General features: G+C 33.3%; 1 protein-coding gene across 15 annotated transcripts in view; it reads left to right on the top strand.

Annotated features, from left to right (window-relative positions):
- The window catches only part of CHD9 (chromodomain helicase DNA binding protein 9), a 253,907-nt gene that overhangs the window by 162,157 nt on the left and 73,595 nt on the right, over positions 1–18,155 (top strand). For all 15 annotated transcript variants that reach the window (XM_057534848.1, XM_057534845.1, XM_057534851.1 and 12 more), the window contains 8 exons: positions 336–579; positions 4,488–4,664; positions 6,014–6,157; positions 6,254–6,509; positions 7,610–7,820; positions 9,477–9,672; positions 10,932–11,099; positions 11,779–11,958. In XM_057534848.1, the coding sequence (XP_057390831.1) occupies positions 336–579; positions 4,488–4,664; positions 6,014–6,157; positions 6,254–6,509; positions 7,610–7,820; positions 9,477–9,672; positions 10,932–11,099; positions 11,779–11,958 (1,576 nt within the window). The remainder of the gene's footprint in view (positions 1–335; positions 580–4,487; positions 4,665–6,013; positions 6,158–6,253; positions 6,510–7,609; positions 7,821–9,476; positions 9,673–10,931; positions 11,100–11,778; positions 11,959–18,155) is intronic.

The raw sequence follows: 18,155 nt of genomic DNA, 5'->3' as shown, positions 1-18,155 counted from the left end.
ACTATCCGTGAGATACAGAAAGCATTTAATAAATGTTTCCTGAATAAATAACATACTTAGTTTACCTTGCTCTTGCCATTTCGTTCTTTTAAAAAATCAGGTATCTAACAGGTGGTATCTTTATTTTGGAGCTACAAAAATCTGTAGTTGTCCCTTTGCAATATTATAATAAAATTATAATCTTTAGCCAGATCTGCACTTCAGCAACTTCTACGTTTTAAATACAAGTATTTTAACTTGATCACTGGTTATTTTTTTTAATATTTATCTTTTAAAACATTGTAGTATACAGAAAACCCCAAAATCTACATGGGTAATATATTTGTTTATTTCAGACGAAACTGCATTTTAGCAGATGAAATGGGTCTTGGCAAAACCATTCAATCAATTACATTCCTCTACGAAATCCTTCTGACTGGTATAAGAGGACCTTTCCTGATTATTGCTCCACTTTCTACTATTGCAAACTGGGAGAGAGAATTTCGTACGTGGACTGATATTAATGTTGTGGTTTATCATGGGAGCCTGATTAGCAGACAAATGATACAGCAATATGAGATGTACTTCAGGGACTCACAGGTGTGTTATTGGTGATTTTTTTTGTTGTTTGAAAGGTCAGGTTTGCAAAAGATAAGCATTACATGTTAATTACTTTCAAATTTATGATAGATTTTAATTGCCTACTTAAATCTTAATCTGATCTCTTTATTCATCATATTTATTTTACAATAAATTTTAGTAGCTGAAGAGAAAAATGACAGAAGTAGCCAAGTTCACGCTCTAGTTCACTGGAAGGAAGTATGCTGATTTATACAAATTTACAAATTTGATTGTATACTTAATTTTTCAACTAGAATAATTGTTTTACTAATTGTTTTCAACTACACATTAAATTTATTTTAAAAATAATGTGTCTCTTTGATCATCCTCCAGTTTTTTCCCTCCATTTTAAAATTTACATCTTCAGTGACCACCATGGGTTTGAATGCCCTTTGAGGTGAAACCATAGGTTCTCTTGTGTGTTCAATGAATTTTGATTTTAGACAGTTTTTTAAAATTTGGTTTGTTTTGTATATTGGTACAAGCATATGTCTGTATCTTTCTCCCCTTTAGATTGGTTATTTCATTACTCTATTGCTTTGATGGTTTTCTTCCCTATATCCTAGGGGCACATTTTCCATTTTACTTTGGCCACTTACTCTTTAGGAAGGAATACCTATTTTTCTGCTAAATACACAGATCATAAAATTGAGATGACATTATAAGAAAGAATTCCCTAGCAGAAGGTTAAGACTAGAAAACATGAAGTTCCGAGTTGCAGTTTTGAGTGGTAGTTTGACTCTTCTTAGGTAAACCTTTTATTAAGAAATAAGAAACAAAATTAATTAGAACAACTCACACAAAATTGTACTTTTTCATTGGAAAAGGTTATGGCACTCTGCCTCAATATAGCACCTTAATATTTTATTTTCTTGCACTGATTCTTCTGTTTTATAAGGACCATTATAACATATGGCCAGGTCATGGGATGTGATATAGGTTAAGGTAAGGTAAAGTGCATAGCCTTCTACTTTTGCCTCCCGATTACAACTGATTTTCTACTTATTTGAGGCTGAATATCAATAAAATTGATTTTTTTCCTTTAACCTCCTTTCCCTTCTACTTCTATGGTTGAAATAATTAGATTTCTATGAAATTAAGTATGTCTGCAATCAGTTGTACTGAAAATTATTACCCTTGCACCTTTGGAGCCTATGACATCTTAGTTAAGTTATAGTTTCATTTCCTTCCATAGTGTTTTATTATTCTTAATTGTACATTTATAGAATTTTAGAGCTCTATGATATCATTAAAATCATTTAGTTTGATCTCATTTTTTAAAGGTATATTAAAATATTGGAAGCTTAAAGATTTTTAACAAGGTTACAGTTTTAATATATGTCTTGTATGAGTTTGGTATAAATGTGATAGCCAGAAGCTGAAAGATTCTTGATGTGTTGTAAACTGAATAGTATATTAAATTATATTTTTATGGTAAATGTTATACATTCTAGAAGAATATTATGTGAAGGGTTTAAAATTTCAAGAGATAAAGATGTCTTGTAATGAGCTAAATAGCTCTATACTTCAAATATAGAAATAATTTTCAGAGTTAATTCTTTCAAATATATTTTAATATAAATTAAATGAACATTTAACTTCTGCTTTTTCCAAGTTATTAATAAATAAGCTTGAAATCACATAAGTAGTAAAATTATGTTGTAATTTTCTCAATTGCCTTGGAAAAAGTAACAGAGATACTAACACTAATATCCACAGGAATTTATTGAGTATTTACCATGTGCCAGGCATTGTGCTAAACAGTTTGCATGTAGTATTCCACTTAATCTTTGTAATATCAAAGATTAATATCAAAGATTAATTTATCACCTTGTAAATAGGTGATAATATCATCCTCATTTACAAATGAGGAAACCAAGGTAAAAAGAAGTGATGTAGTTTCCCCTAAAATCACAGAGCATAACTGGGATTAATAAACCCAAGTCAATTAGACTCAAGAGCCCCTGTTCTTAAACACTGCAATATTACTCTTAACTGAATGCATTATATCCCAGGTTTTTAGAGCTGTGTAAATACCATAGACTTATACTTTATAACTATCAATATTTTAATAATATTCTACTGGAGCTGTTGTTCAGCTTAATGGCCAGCATATGCAATCAATATGAATTATTCTAAAATTAGTGTAATTAAGTTGATAGGAATTAAAATCTAAACCAGATCGCATGATCCTTCTTAACCATTCATTTCTCCTAATCCCTAATAGTTTATAATTTTCAGTTGCATTTAAACATTCTCTTCACTTGGATTCCAGTACTTTATACTGTCCTATGTCACCACCTATTCCTTCTGAAGCCCTCTTTAACCAATTCCTTCTTGTCTTCCCATATCTAATCTTGGGGGTGACCCAGGGCTCAGTCTTCAGACTTTTTATATCCATACTCATTCCATCAGAGATTTCATTCAGTCACACAACTTAATTACTGTCTGTACTGCTGGAAACTCCTAAATCTTATATCACCAACTCTGACCTCTTTCCTAAATTCCAGAGTCATATGCAAATGCCTACTCAGTTACTCCACTTGAATATCTAATAGACATCTCAAACATAACATGTCCAAAACCAGAATCCTGCATTTCCTCATTGTAGTAAATGGCAACACCAACTTCTAGTTGAGCGAAAAGGTTTAGTCAAACTTGAATCCTCTCTTTATCTCACTCCACTCCTATCCATTAGTAAATCCTGTTGGTTCTACCTTCCAATTAAATCCGGAACTGAGAACTTCTCATGACCTCCATTGAAGATCTCTTGCTTGGATTACTACAGCAGCCTCTTAACTGGTTTCTATGATCCTGTCCTTGGCCTTTGTCAGACTGTTTTTACCAGAACAGCCAAGGGATTCTTTTTAAATATATGTCAAATCATGACACTTCTTGTCTCAAAACCCTCTTATAGCTTCTTGCTCACAGTAAGAGCCAGAGTCCTCACCACAGCTTTTAAGGCCGTATATAGCCTCATCCCCTCCATTCTCACTGGATTTCAGTCACTCTGGGTTTCTTGCTATTATTTGAATACTGCCAAAGATACTTCCACATTACAGCGTTCACACTCTCTATTTCTACCAAGAATTCTTTCTCATACAGATCTCTAGATACTAACATGGCTTCCTCCCTCATCTTCAGGACTTTGCTCAAATGTCACTTAATGATGGCCTCCCAGCCACTCTAAATAAAATGGGAATGGTCACCTCCAACCCCATACTTCCTACTCCCCATCCCTGTTTTATTTTAGTCTATGACTTCTATTACTTTCTTAGTTTTTTGTTTTTTGTTTTTTTTTTAATTTTTGGTGGGTTTTTTGGTTTGTTTTTCTTAATGGCTATGTCCTATATTTGAGTCATCGGAATGTAAGTTCCACTTGGATAATTATTTTTGTCTGTCTTGTTTACTACTATATTTCCAACAACTAGAACAGAGACACTCAATAAATACTTGCTGAATAAATGACATGAGTGGCCAATTTTTGTATTACCTACTTATCTACCATTATATGTGTGGAGTCATGGGTATAAGTAACACTCATTAATACTGAAATTTCATTGGCTAGATTTTATAATAACCATTTCTTTTTTGACTTAACATTGTTATTACAACTCTTAAAAATTATAAAATGTTTTATCAAGGAATACTTATTTGGATATAATTATTAATTGTATAATTTTTAACAACATTCTTGAAGACAGCAATCTGAAACAGTTTTAATGCTAAAGTTCCTCATTTTAAGGGGGTGTCTGCATACATAAAAATTTCAGTGGAAAATGTTTTATAGCAGATGTCATTAAATGATTTTTATGCTGCTTGACAGGAATTAAAAATTATGATCAAGACATTCTAGCAAATTATTGTATTTGGTAATAAATTTCTAGGGGCGAATCATTCGAGGAGCTTACAGATTCCAAGCCATCATCACCACTTTTGAAATGATTCTTGGAGGCTGTGGAGAGCTTAATGCAATTGAATGGCGATGTGTGATTATTGATGAAGCACATAGGTTAAAAAATAAAAATTGTAAACTTCTAGAAGGTCTGAAACTCATGAATCTGGTAAGTAACTTAATGTCATTTTTATGACTGACTTCTGTTTCTTAGCTACATAGTAAAAAGAGCTAATGCCAAAAACTTATTCCTTTTTTTATTTTAAAATACAGATTTCTGATTTCTATCTGTGATAATTAAGATTATTTTGCTTTAATTAATTAGTAAGGGGGAAAGAATCTCATCTGTTTTCTAAGACTTAAATTGTTTAGTTCTTTCCTCCAAAAAGCTTTAGTAATTAACTGCTGGAATTAGAGAGAGAGAAACCTCTGTAGAGTGTCCTATTGAAAGAAATAAAACTACAAGTTTTAAGGCATAAATTCCTCAATAAAAAGCCCTTTCACCAAAGTTATATTATGCAGATCATTTATGATAGAGGGATAAAGTTTCTACACAATTCTACATACTTAGCATATATTTATTATAATGGATTTTTGAAAGTCATTAGTGTGTTTGCTTTAAAATCAAAGTATTTTGTGTTTTTTAACATTTTGATTTAATTAACATCACATAATTAGTACATGAGCACTTGAACAAATGACCCAAAGATATAGAACTACATACAGTAAAACACTAAAGTGCTCCTTCTTACTCTTCATCCACGCCCACCCCTTCTCTTCCCCTCCTTACTCCAATATTTGCAGATTGGTATATATCAGTCTAGACTGTTTCCTAACATTAAATACTTATGCAGACATACAGATGCATATACAAATATTTAGGTTAGGAATTTAGAGGTATTGTCAAATCAAATTTCAAATACTTTGTACTATTATCATTAAAAATATTTTATTTTTATTTCCTTTTGTTACTATTTTGTTTAATTTGTAATGCAATTCTAGTTTGGAAGTATATTCCAATCAGCCGTTCACAGTGTTGGTTTGTAGTTTTAATGATTTAAGAATTTGTTCTTGTGTAAAAAGTCAAGTGATGATCTGCCAAATTATAAAGAATGAGCACTGTTCTGTATATAAATTACCATTGAGTAATGGTTGCGTAACCCCCAAAATGCCCTCTTTGTTCTTTAAAATGTCTGTTTCCTTGGAAAAAAACCTAAAATATGCTTCTTAATTATTTAGAATTTTACTTTTAAAAGCAATAGGTAAGAATAGCAGACAAAGTAAACTATTATGAGAATGATATAGAGTTTTTAAAAAGTGATTGAGAAAGTAAATTAATGATGTATGGGTAGAGATGTATTGGGTTGACTCTTGAAAATTATGGTGGGAAAAATATTTGCTTTTCAAACATTGAAACATTTGATAACCTATGTCAGCTTTCATATAATTTTAGTACTATGGTGTTTGACATGAACACTATAGTACATGTTATTGACATGTTATTCTTGCTTTATATAGGAGCACAAGGTGCTTTTGACTGGCACACCTCTCCAAAATACAGTTGAAGAACTATTCAGTCTTCTTCACTTTCTGGAACCCTTAAGGTTTCCTTCTGAATCAACGTTCATGCAAGAATTTGGGGATCTGAAAACAGAGGAACAGGTATCCTGTTGGTCTTTGTAAATAAGCACATCAAATCTCTTCTCATTGTAATTATGTATATGTATGCTACATATATTTTCATCATTTTTTATGCAGGTGCAGAAACTTCAGGCTATCTTGAAACCAATGATGTTGAGACGATTGAAAGAAGACGTGGAAAAGAAGTTGGCACCTAAGGAAGAAACCATCATTGAAGTGGAACTTACTAACATTCAGAAGAAATACTACCGGGCTATTCTGGAGAAGAACTTTTCGTTTTTATCCAAAGGAGCAGGACAGACTAATGTACCCAACTTGGTCAATACCATGATGGAGCTCAGGAAGTGCTGTAATCACCCATATCTTATCAAAGGTAGCTTAAAAGGATTGCAAACAAATCCTCTTCTTTCAACAAATACTCATGAAAAAATAACACACCACCACTACAGCTGTAGTGGCTGTTATAAGGAGAGGCAGTGATCCTATAACTCTCCACCCTGGTGTTCTGAGGGATTACAAGTGTTCCAGAGTCAGGGGCAGTGTGAGCTACTTCATTACAGTGTCCCATGTTAGCATCACCAGATTACAAAAGCAGGAGTTGTGTTCAGTCTAGAGTGGACTGTAATTCCTCCTCCAGTTTAATCCTCCTTATGGACAAAGACAGCAAAGCCTGTCTTTGAACCTCCGAATTTACATTTTTCTTCCTGGTTTCTGTTCAGTCTGGATACCCTAGTTATTATCTCTCAATTTTTATGTTCTAGTAACATTACTTTTTAAGATCTTGTCAGCCTCTCTACTAACGGTCTCTCTGTACAACATTTGGGTATTTTCACTTATTCCTGGGAATATACTCTTAACTTTATCCAAGACAAGCCATTTCTTAGACCAGTAACTAACTCCCTTGCAATCCTGGTACTCTTATGGCTAGACAGGCTGAAGGAAAGCAGAGAGCCTCTAATGCTAATCTGGACTCTGGAAGAAGTATGGTCAAAGACCTGTAACTTGACTTCCCTTTTAATTTTTCTTGTTTGTTTGTTTTGATGGCAAGCAAGATGCCCATCCAGATTAAGTATAATCACCTTTCAGTCATGATCACTGTTATATTGGTGTTTAAATACTAGATGTTTATTTAAAAATATGTGTTTACTCACCTAAGTTAGAACCACATTTTCATTAATACTTTTCCTAATAGCATTCATTAAACATTTAGCAAACATAAAATTTATATAAGACATTATGCCCAGTGTCTTGGGAGATTAAAAAATGCTTAAGACACTGTCCATATCCTCAATTACAGGCTGGTGTTGGTGGGGATTTAGCCACAAACATAAATAATTCTAATAAAAGCAGTGTACCTACCATTAGAAAATTTTAATGTTACAGAAGCACAGAGGAGCACTATTTTAAGAAGAAAGTAGTTGGGAGTCATCTGCATTTGTGCACTGATGCTATCTTCTTATATTTCTTTGACAGGTGCTGAGGAGAAAATACTTGGAGAATTTAGAGATACATATAATCCAGCTGCTTCTGATTTTCATCTTCAAGCAATGATCCAGTCTGCTGGTAAATTGGTCCTTATTGATAAATTGCTTCCTAAAATGAAAGCAGGAGGTCATAAAGTGCTCATCTTCTCTCAGATGGTACGCTGCCTTGATATCCTGGAGGACTATCTTATACATAAAAGGTAAGGCATATATATAATTCACCACTGAACTATACTATAAATTATGCTAAGTATATGCTGTTAAGTTTTTTGCAGCACTGTACTGTAACCCAACTTTATTCACATCTTCCTCTTTATCTAGGTAAGAATCCATTTAAATCTCTGCATAAAGATTGTTTAAGATTACGTGTCAGGTGTTTTCCTAACCTATATATGTTGCAATAGTAGACAGGGCTAAGGAGACTGATTAAGAAAATTTTACAAATTGACAGGTTGTTGACCTACAAATGGGTTTACTAGTGTACATTTTATTTGATTTGTTAACCTTGTAGCAACATTTTAAATGGATTTATAGCTATCTTCAAAATTAAAATGATTCAAGATCCTTTTCAGATCTTTTTCATTGTTAAAATTAGAACCTGAACTTGCTGCACTTTGACTTATTGTACACTATATAATACTTGCTCATGTTTTAATTTTTTCTGATGTGTTTAATGTAGGTGTTTTGTTTTGGTTTGGTTTTTTGGTGTGTGACAGTAAGATAGTCTTAAATAATGTCTAATCGGTATTTGGATAAATAGGATATTTATCATGGGATATTTATCAGAGCACTTTGTGGGCCAATTAGAAATCAACACATTAATACAAAAGAGAATCTGAAGATTCAGCTGTAATTGTTTACTATATTTCGATCCTTATTAATAAGTAAAGATCTGCCTATACTACTTAATATTATCAGAGATTTTGTAGTTCATTTTCATTTTTCATTTTGTTTTTAGTTCCACTTTTAGTGTCAGTGTTCCTTTCATTTAGTCTTATTCCAAAATGTGTATTACTCTCAGTTTTATATCACGTAAGTAGAAGGAGATTAAATTGCAGTATTCCTAAAATAGCCATTCTTGCATTTTCTTGATGTCTTTACACGAAGAACTTTGTAAGCTAAAGATAAATTTGACTTATGATGAATTTCATGGAAAACCTCAGATTTCTTTAATGTCAAAAGTAACATTATTAGAAGTCACACCCCCGTTTCACAGGTACTAGAGATAACAGTGGAGCTGCTGCTGAGACTAGTAAATTATAGGTGGAAAGAAGTGTCTTGAACCAGAAGAGGTGTGGCAAGTGTCATGTGTATTCCTCTTCTAGTTCCTAAATTTTTATGTATTTTATTTTTATTGATGTTAAATGAGGAAGGATACAAGAAGATAAAATTCAATTGCTTGGCAGTGATGACTGTAAATTATTAGCATTATAGTTTGCCCTTAATAAATTATAGTTTACAAGCAAGTATATCAGTTGAGAGAATAGCATGATTGAGGTAGAGAGAAATGTTTTTAAGCTTCTTATATTGAGTTTTATGAAAGTCTTTGCTTCTTGCCAAAAAAAAAAAAAGCCGTTTGTTACAATGAGATCAGTAAAGTATATTAATTGTAAAGGTATTTTACCTATAAATCCAGCAATGCAGAGATTTTGTAACTTTGTGTTACTTTGTGTTTCCTACTTAGCACCAACACTGAGAAGAATAAAACCATAGAAACTAGTTGGGGTAATACCACTTCTTAATTTTGTAGTAAACATAATGTTGCAGGAAAACGGATATGTGTCTGTCACATTTGATAGAATGCCTTCATTTTCATTATACTCATCTATCTAAATTTATTGCATTTCATTTGATAGATATTTATATGAGCGAATTGATGGAAGAGTCAGGGGGAATCTTCGACAAGCTGCTATAGATCGATTTAGTAAACCTGATTCAGATCGATTTGTCTTTCTTCTGTGTACCCGAGCTGGTGGGTTGGGCATCAACTTAACTGCAGCTGATACATGTATAATTTTTGATTCTGATTGGAATCCTCAAAACGACCTTCAGGTAAACAAATTCCTTGGCTAAGAGAATTTTTGTTTAAATTCCCATAGCTATCTTTGATAATCCACCTGTTTTATTTTTATATGGACAAACTAACATGTATGTTTCCCTAAGAAATATCTATGCCAAATAAAATAGGTGAAATTATTTTTATTTTAATTTAATGACAATAAAATAAAAAATACTTATTTAGGTTACGTATCATACTTCTAGAAAAGGTTTACCTACTCAAGTACAGTATTGTTCAAAGTATATCATGTAAATTTGAGAAAGGTCTACACTTTAAGAATAACTTATTTTACTTCCTTAAAAATAAGTACTAGCTTATCCTAATATCCTCTTCTTAATCATTACATAATATAATATGCATGGAATTGAGACATAATTGCCTTTTTATGAAATACTGTAGAAAATTAATGTATACATATAAATTAAGACTGTACTTGAACTTCGTTGGAACATAGGAATATTAATTAGTGAGTAGAGTGAGTCAGTGTTTACAGAAAATGTGTATCTAGGAAGGATATGAGAAGAGAACAAAGTATTGGAGAAATTCTTCTTTTATTGTTCATGATAGTCTCAGTAGTACTGTAATTGATATTATTCTTGAGAATATACCTGGCTTAATAAAAGATAATGTTTTAACCTCTCATGTTTATAATCTGGTTCAAAATTTATCAGACAAGTTTTAAGTTTAGGAACCCGAGATAAAATGCGAAGCTCTTATGTAATCTCTGATGTCTCTACTTCCAACATGTCTGCATATTAGATAATTAGTTCTTTCTTTGTTTAAATAAAATTTAGGCCTCCAGAGCTGTTCACCTTAGGTGTTTACTCCCCTCAGAATTACCCAGATTAAGTAAAATATATTGAAAAGATTGTTGATAATGTAGTAGAAAAAAAAGTAGAAATTTAGCATTAGATTTTAAGTTTAAAGCCAGAGGCTAAAAAAAGTCTGTTCACAGAGTTTATGTTCCTGTCTAGAATTATGCTGATGACACCCTCTTTAAAAAACAGTATTTCTTCATGGATTTATAGTCTCTGAAATATGTTTAAATTTTAATTTATTGCTGATTGTGGAATCATGTCTCATTTTAGTAAGTTCTACCTTCATTTCCAGAGAAAGGTTATATGCAATTCAGTAGCAAGAGTGTATAAAAACTCTTGCACATACTTTTATATTCCATCAAGATGGTTTAATGCGTAATGCCTTTGTGCTATTTTATAAATTAATTTAATCTATAACTTCTCATTTTTTATAGGCCCAAGCTCGTTGCCACAGAATCGGTCAGAATAAGGCAGTTAAAGTCTACCGACTAGTAACTCGTAACTCATATGAAAGAGAGATGTTTGACCGAGCCAGTCTGAAACTGGGTCTAGATAAGGCTGTATTACAGAGCATGAGTGGAAGAGAAAGTAATGTTGGTGGTGTACGTATATTTTCTTCTTCACCTGGAGTTTTCCTGTTTTTGTTTACATTTAGTTTAAACGTCAGATAGCATATTATTTAATTTTGATCCATACTAAACAGTAGATAGATACCTTTATGTAAGGAGGAATGTCAGAATAGTTAGTACTTTTGGAACCTGTTCTGTCTATATAGCGTCAATGCTTGTGAATTCTAAGAATGTGTTTTCAAGTAGAAATTCTTCCTTTCAGGACATTTGTATCATGGCACAGCAAAGCAGAATTTGTGTTTTTCTGCATTTTTTCTATTAACATTTTTCAAGTTGTTTTTTCAGGGCCAAACTGTTAGCGTTGGCTTTCTCTTGCTATAAATGATGTTTTTGGCATTTTTCCCCCTCAAAATCTTATTTATATCTTGTGCTTATAACACCTCTAGAATCCTAGTACTAAAAAGAACCTTGAGAGGTTACCTGCCCCAGAGGTTTTGTTTTAACTGGAGTTATTTTAGGCAAATGGCAAATCTTACTTTAAAGATAGTAAAGAGTCAACAACCTCAATATGTTCTTTTAGAGAATTCTCTCAGGTACATCCCAAGCCCCAAATGCAATTTAAACATGACTTCTGTGTTCTTTAACATTCTTTAGGGATACTTTGTCATTTTATGAACTTGAAAAAACTATTACCAAAATTTTGTCTCTTTAGATTCAACAGCTTTCCAAAAAGGAAATAGAAGATCTGCTTCGAAGAGGTGCTTATGGTGCCATTATGGAAGAAGAAGATGAAGGCTCTAAATTCTGTGAAGAAGATATTGATCAGATTTTACTACGTCGTACAAAAACCATTACAATTGAATCAGAAGGACGTGGGTCAACATTTGCCAAGGTAACAGTGAGTGATATTTTATAAAATAAACAAACAAACCTGTAATGTTCTCTCCTAAAAAAATTTAACTGTCTCTTACTCTACTAATTATTTGAGGAGCATCTACTTAATGTTTAAATAAACTGAATTACTCAAAAGAAGTAGGTAATATATTCTTTTCCTTCATTTATTTCTGATCTCTCACATCAAATTTCACATGTACTCTTCTGATGCTAGTGAAATGGAGTAGGAGTAATAACTAGAAGTGGTTCTAAGTATTAATCAGAGTAGAACATTTGAAGTCATATTTAGAAATCAAAGAACATATATGCCAGACTTCCCTGGTGGTGCAGTGGTTAAGAATCTGCCTACCAATGCAAGGGACACGGGTTCGAGCCCTGGCCCGGGAAGATCCCACATGCCGTGGAGGAACTAAGCCCGTGTGCCAGAACTACTGAGTCTGAGCTCTAGAGCCCGCAAGCCACAACTACTGAGCCCACGTGCCACAACTACTGAAGTCTGCATGCCTAGAGCCCATGCTCCACAACAAGAGAAGCCACAGCAATGAGAAGCCCACGCACCACAACAAAGAGTAGCCCCCGCTCACCGCAACTATAGAAAGCCCGGGCACAGCAACAAAGACCCAACACAGCCAAAAATAAATAAATAAATACATTTTTTTAAAAAAAGAACGTATATGCCAAAGTCAGAGCAAAATATAAGTAATATAGTGTAGGAGGTTAAATCATCTTATATTAACTTATATTAATTTAAAGTACTTCAAGGAGAGAAAGGATTTCTAGTTTAATTTTAAATATTTAAATCAAGTTTGGGGAGGATAAAATGAAATTTGTGTCTTGAAAAGAAATATTAATAACTGTATCACCCCTATTTGGGGAAAACATTTTAAAAGTTCACTAACTGCCTGTATGTTCTTCCCCCCAACCCCCAATAGAGACATAGTAAACCTATATCTTGCATTCATCTGTAGAGTTTTTTATTGCAGTATTCTGTCCCACCTGCACTGATTCATACAGGTTTTCTCCTTTCTACTTTACTTCCTTTCTACATTTTCTTCATTCATCCCCTCTCCACTTCCAACCCAGAAGTCTTTCTTCATCTTTATGGAGAACACTGTAGTATATAGCAGGTAGTCCAGGTGCTACACCAAAAGTAATGATACCAATCTTCATGTGAAAATTTTTTCTTGCATTCATTCAGGAAATTAATGTAATCTTGTGTTAGGTACTTTACTAAGTGTTGGGAACACTAAAATGAAAGGATTCTAGTTGCTGAAAAAAGTAAAGAAGAAGGTGTTAATTCTGCGTAAAATGGGAGAACAGCAAATCAAGAAAGCCTTTTCAGAGAAGATAACATTTAAGCTGAGTCTTGAAGGAAGTTTGAATTTCGTTGTGTTACAAAAAGAGAAAGCCACATAAATGAATTATATGTTACTAACGTACAAGGAAGATTTCAAGAACTATGGCGTAGGTGTGTATGGATGCACAGTGTAAATTAAATGGAGATGAATATGAAGGTTAGGGAGGTTGGACCCAAATTGTGAAGGGCTCAAAAAAATTCCATTGTGAGGAATTTGAACTTGATCCTGAGGCAGTTAAAAAGCTTTGAAATCCCTTCAAGCAGAAATTGGGCATAATGTGTTCTGGTTTAGAAATTTAACTCTGGCAGCAGTGTAGAGAATGAGATTGAAATGAGAAAGACTAGAGGCATAGAGACCAGATAAGAGGCTTCTATAGGCTGTGGCGATGGGCAAACCAGGGCACTGGAGACCGACTTGAATTAACAGGAATTGATGACCAGTTAGAAATTTGTGGAAGGAGGAGTCAAAAATAACTTGAAGATAGATTTCTGGCCCAAGTAGCTAGGAGGGTCATGGTGTCATTAAGTAAGATAGAGAATGCAGAAGAAGGAAGTATATATGGAGAAAATAAACTATTGGAGCTGTTATATTTGTGGCATTTACAGGGCATCCAAGTGGAGATGTCCAGGAGAGTTGGCTAGATACAGATTTGGGAGTTAATAAAGAAAAAAGCAGAAGAAAGTAGTATTGTGGAAACAAAAGGAATACTGCAGAAGTAAAGTATAAGGTTGAGAACTAAAACTAGGCACGATTGGGTAGATACACCCAGGCTCTATCTTCTTTCCTGAGAAATCTTGTTTCCTTTGGATTCCTTGGTCTTACTCAAGTTGTCAACACACTATGTACAGATACTTTTCCCCTCATGCCTGAAATTATCTGAAATTTAATTTAACCAAAAGGTATTAGTTACAGAAATCACCTTTGTTGATTAGGCCAAGTATAGGGATATTCTTCTTAAAGTTTTTTTTGTTTTTTGTTTTTTTTTTAATTAAGGCATATCCTCATTTACAATGTTAATGATAATAATCATGGGAAGTCAGAACTTCAGGTTTTGAATTCTGACTCATAAGCTTAGTTACCTTGGACAGTTAACTTAACCTTTATGAGTCTTTCTTGTCCTGAAAGAGGAGAGCATAATAATCATGCTTGACCTTTCCTACTTTACTATAAAGTGCTATGTGAGTATTATTTTACTCAGGTATGCTCTAATCATAATCAGCTATACTCTAAGAATGTGAAATACTTAAGCACTTAACTATCTATTTTAAACCCTCAAACCAGGGAGTAATTGTTGCATTTGAAAAGAGAGCTTACTGAAAAGGTACCGCAATAGCTGAAGAGGTACCACATAAACCTGTACTTGTATTATAATTTTTTCATTTCCATAATTGTGTGGGAATGCCACTACATGGTGGGCATTTGGCATATTAGTGGAATATGGCACTACTATATAGTGGCACCAAAGGAATAAAGTTGATACTATTTTTTGCTTTTCCTTGGAATGTCCAGAAACTTCAGCTGAGCAGTTATTTTCAGTGGTTTTGGTAAATGTAATTCCAATCCATGTTTCTGTGTATTATCAAAGAGTTTTTGATAAGAAGCTACATTTATGGAGCAGGGTGCATAATAAGACTAATTACAGTTAGTAAATATATCCATCGATTAACTCATTATTGGTAACCTCATTTACAAGTGGTTATATCACATAAATCTTGTTTTGAGAGATTTTCATAAGGGCAGTTAAGTGGATCCTAGAAACAGAAAAGTTTCTGGTCTGCTGTTAAATTTGGTGTAGAACAAAAGGCTTTGAGTTGCTTAATTTACAAAAACAAAACAAAGCGGTCTAAATCAAGCTTCAGTTGGATTGCTTACTTATAAGGGCCCTTCTTTGGCACCTAAGATCTTCTGCTACTTTCTCATATAGGAAGATAGGCTTCACCATTTAAAACTTCCCTTGCAAATAATAAAGGAATTTAATGATTAAAGGAATACATGTTAAGAAAAATATTTTGAGGGAAACTGAGATATTAAGATTTAACAGTTGAAAGTAGGCAGTAAACCGGTACTTGATGGAATCTTCTACAACAGGCATTTCATTTCTGTAGGCATTAATCCATTGTTAGAAACCTTGAGAGGGACTTCTCTGGAGGTCCAGTGGTTAAGACTCCTTGCTTCCACTGCAGGGGAAACTAGGATCCCACATGCCGTGCAGTGCGACCCCCCCCCCAAAAAAAAACTTTGAGAATTTTATATGTCATCTTGAAAGTAGGTTATATGTCAGTTAACAAGAGCATCTGGACTTATTTACAAATATTAAAAATTTTTAAGATTGAAAAATAAATTTATCATTTTTCTTATAATGAATATTATATATATATTTTTTAACATCTTTATTGGAGTATAATTGCTTTACAATGGTGTGTTAGTTTCTGCTTTATAACAAAGTGTATCAGTTATACATATACATATGTTCCCATATCTCTTCCCTCTTGCATCTCCCTCCCTCCCACCCTCCCTATCCCACCCCTCTAGGTGGTCACAAAGCACAGAGCTGATCTCCCTGTGCTATGCGGTTGCTTCCCACTAGCTATCTATTTTACGTTTGGTAGTGTTTATATGTCCATGCCACTCTCTCACTTTGTCACATCTTACCCTTCCCCCTCCCCATATCCTCGAGTCCATTCTCTAGTAGGTCTGTGTCTTTATTCCCGTCTTGCCACTAGGTTCTTCATGACCTTTTTTTTTTTTTCCTTTAGATTCCATATATATGTGTTAGCATACGGTATTTGTTTTTCTCTTTCTGACTTACTTCACTCTGTATGACAGACTCTATCTCCATCCACCTCACTACAAATAACTCCATTTCGTTTCTTTTTATGGCTGAGTAATATTCCATTGTATATGTGTGCCACATCTTCTTTATCCATTCATCCGATAATGGACATTTAGGTTGCTTCCATGTCCTGGCTATTGTAAATAGAGCTGCAATGAACATTTTGGTTCATGACTCTTTTTGAATTATGGTTTTCTCAGGGTATATGCCCAGCAGTGGGATTGCTGGGTCGTATGGTAGTTCTATTTTTAGTTTTTGTGAATATATATTTTAAAAGCCATTTAATTGTGAAGTATAGTTTCTTCTGGGCAAGTTATTTTAATTATCAACAATTATAAGGTAGCAGCACAAAACTGATTATCTACTGTAACATAGAACTTTTTTTTTAAGATAAGCAACCATAAAGTAGTATGTTTCAAAAATCTAATTATTTCCTTTTAGTGACTTTTCATATTTAATGGCTTCTCAAGAGGCATGTATCAATGAAACTGTAGGACAAAATAAAACCCTGTGAACTTCAGTGAACTTTCCATTGTTCCTGAAAATTCATGAGCTTATATTAATGAAGATTTGAAAATGTGGATATTGTTTGTCATCAGTTAGGAGAAATTCATTTGTGAATTAACAAAATGAAGTCCCCTCATAGATTTGGAATTACTTGGGTTTAGTTAAGATGTCTGTTACCCATATTCATACCATGTTGATGAATTGTCATCATATACTTCTATGCAGGAGATGATGGCTGTCTACTTTTCATTTTATCAAACTAGTTAACCTTTACTCTTTTAACTTGATTATGAGTTTTTAGAATATGTGGTTTGTCATTAAGAGGTATCTCACTGTATTATTTTCTGTTGCCACTGTAACAAATTACCACAAATTTAGTGGCTTAAAACAACACAGATTTATTCTTTTATTGTTCTGAGTGCCAGAACTCCAAAATGAGTCTTACAGGGCTAAAATTAAGATGTCAGCAGGGCTGATTTCTTCTGGAGGCTTTAGGAGAGGATCAGTTTCTTATGTCTTCCAGCTTTTAAGAGTGCCTACATTTCTTGGTTGTGACCACATTATTCCAGTCTCAGCTTCTCTTGTCACACAGCCTTTTCCTGTTCTGTAGTGAAATCTCCTCTTCTTTCCTCTTGCATTCAGGACAGTTGTGATTGAATTTAGGGCCTGCCTTGATAATATAGTCTAATCTCCCCATTTCAGGATCCTTAACTTAAGCACATCTGCCAAGGCTCTTTTGCCATATAAACTAACATTCACAAGGTTCCAGGAATTAAGACCTAAATATCTTTGCAAGCCATTATTCAGCCTACCACACTCATCATTTCAAAGAAATAAAAAATTGCTTTTTTTAGTAGTTTCATACTAATAAAGCTATAGTTTAGAACAAACAAAAAAAGAGAATTTAAATTCATCTTGTTAAAGCATTTATTTCTGTGACTTGTTTCGTAAATATGCCAGAAAAATGCGTATTTTTAAATATTTATAATAGTTAAATACTTCCTACAAACAAGCATCTTAATAACCCAGTCTCAAAAGAATGTTTGATGGAATGAATATTACTTGGTAAACAATGTCATGAACAGACATGGCAAAGTTCAGCAAGAAGCATTTAGGATTTTAGTTTTTTTCCTTCTCATTTTTTATTTTATTATTTGTTTGTTTGTTTGTTTATTTTTGCCGTGCCACGTGACATGTGGGATCTTAGTTCCCTGACCAAGCATCAAACCCGCTCCCCCTGAAGTGGAAGCACAGAGTCTTAAACACTGGATCGCCAGGGAAGTCCTGTCCTACTAATTTTTTAGATGTTTTATAAACATTCAAACTACAAAAATAGAATAGTATAATGAGACCTGTGTATTTATCAACCAGCTTCAACAATTATTTACTCATACTAAACTTTCATCACCACCCTACCCATCTTTCATATTATTTTACTTTTTATTTTTTATTTTTTAAAATTTATTTTATTGAAGTATAGTTGGTTTACAACATTGT

This window comes from Balaenoptera acutorostrata, chromosome 19, assembly GCF_949987535.1.
Source record: "Balaenoptera acutorostrata chromosome 19, mBalAcu1.1, whole genome shotgun sequence".
NCBI classification, from domain to species: domain Eukaryota; kingdom Metazoa; phylum Chordata; class Mammalia; order Artiodactyla; family Balaenopteridae; genus Balaenoptera; species Balaenoptera acutorostrata.
Note: the sequence above shows the minus strand (reverse complement) of the source record. Positions and strands in the feature narration are given on the sequence as shown.